This window comes from Condylura cristata, unplaced genomic scaffold, assembly GCF_000260355.1.
Source record: "Condylura cristata isolate star-nosed mole 26May11 unplaced genomic scaffold, ConCri1.0 scaffold00030, whole genome shotgun sequence".
Lineage (NCBI taxonomy): Eukaryota > Metazoa > Chordata > Mammalia > Eulipotyphla > Talpidae > Condylura > Condylura cristata.
The window spans coordinates 3,923,457-3,925,262 of NW_004567131.1; the positions used below are offsets into that span (position 1 = coordinate 3,923,457).

The 1,806-nt window shown below is 64.8% G+C and overlaps 1 protein-coding gene across 1 annotated transcript in view; it reads left to right on the forward strand.

The window, feature by feature from the left end:
• The first annotated feature begins 476 nt into the window (after positions 1-476).
• The window catches only part of FZD8 (frizzled class receptor 8), a 6,091-nt gene continuing 4,761 nt past the window's right edge, over positions 477-1,806 (forward strand). The window contains exon 1 of the mRNA XM_012731256.1: positions 477-1,795. Coding sequence (XP_012586710.1) covers positions 1,249-1,795 — 547 coding nt within the window. The 5' untranslated portion in view covers positions 477-1,248. The remainder of the gene's footprint in view (positions 1,796-1,806) is intronic.

A 1,806-nucleotide genomic window follows, 5' to 3' on the forward strand; every position in this document is an offset into this window, starting at 1 on the left:
CGAGACCAGCCCGGGGCAGGTCTGCGCATTCTGGGTTTCCCCGCCATCCCGGCTAGAAGATGGACACGGGGATACCCATAGCCAGCAGGTCACACACATTAGGGCGTAGTAGCAGGCAGGGATTTGACTTATTTGAAACGGACCTGGGAAGGCGCACGCTGTATAAAACTCTGTCCCAGACCTCAAGCAAACACTCGGGAAAATGGAACCAAGACCTCAGGCGCAATACGCGCCAAGGGTACAGTCGTGGCTGAAGCTCTCTCTCTGCGGTCAATCCCAAGGTTACCAAAACTCCAACAGCAGAAAGCTCACAGGGTTGGACAGACTCCCCGCGCCGCCTTAAGGAAGGCAGAGCCTTGGGAGCGCGCAGACCCCTCCCCTTCGCCCGGCGATTGGAGGCGCCGGGCCAAGGGCGGAGACCGAGTCCGCTCTATATAAATATTCATGAGCCAGCCAGACTGCGCGAGAGGGGCTGTAGCCGGGAAGTTGGGTGAAGGGCGCTGCTCCCGCGGAGACGGCGGCGGCTGGGTGCGATCTGCGCGGCTCAGGTGTGTCTACTCCGCCTTCTATTCGGATTTGATTTTGTGTTTAGCTACGACGGACCTGCCTACACTTTGCCCGATTGCTGGCCGGAGCGTGGCGCGGACTTTTATCAGAGGCGGGGCCCGTCAGTCCCAGCGACTGACCGAGCGACCCACGCGCGGAGAAAGAGGGCGGCGGCCTCAGCGAAGGCGGGTCTCTAACTCCCGCGGTGGCAGCGCGGCTTGAGGGGCGGGCATGAGCCCTCGGGGGCTAATAGGGGGCCGCAAAGGCTGACCTGGCGCGGGCAGCGGCCTGGCCCAGCCATCTTGACTGCGCACCGCGGCCCGAAAGGAAACTTGCTACACCACCACCCACTGCGCCCGGCGAAGTCACCGTCTCCAGCGCCGCGCGAAGTGGCTGGACGCACTGGGGAGAAAGCCAGCGAGTGAGGAACGATGAGCCGCGAGGGCTGAGATCGGCTAGGAGTTAGCCAGGCAGGCCCTGGCGGGACTGTGGTGCACGACTGCAGCCACCCTTATCTCCCTGGAGCGGCGGAAGGGAGGTACGGACCGCCACTGCCCAGGCTTGGGACTGCGCAGTGCGGACACTCTCGGAGAAGGTTACCGGTAGCTGGAGACTGAACAACAGGGCTCCCGCTCTCTTGCCGGTTCCCTGGCGCTCTGCGAGTCGCCTGGAGGGCTAGGGCGCGGTGCCGAGGCGCGCAGCATGGAGTGGAGTTACCTGTTGGAAGTGACCTCGTTGCTGGCAGCCTTGGCGCTGCTGCAGCGCTCCAGCGGTGCGGCGGCCGCCTCGGCCAAGGAGCTGGCATGCCAGGAGATCACCGTGCCCCTTTGCAAGGGCATCGGCTACAACTACACCTACATGCCCAACCAGTTCAACCACGACACTCAGGATGAGGCGGGCCTCGAAGTGCACCAGTTCTGGCCGCTGGTGGAGATCCAGTGCTCGCCAGACCTCAAGTTCTTCCTGTGCAGCATGTACACGCCCATCTGCCTGGAGGACTACAAGAAGCCCCTGCCTCCTTGCCGCTCGGTGTGCGAGCGCGCCAAGGCCGGCTGTGCGCCCCTCATGCGCCAATACGGTTTCGCGTGGCCGGACCGCATGCGCTGCGACCGGCTCCCGGAGCAGGGCAACCCTGACACGCTGTGCATGGACTACAACCGCACGGACTTCACCACGGTGGCGCCCAGCCCTCCGCGCCGCCTGCCTCCACCTCCTCCCGGCGAGCAGCCGCCGTCTGGCAGCGGCCACGGTCGCCCGCCC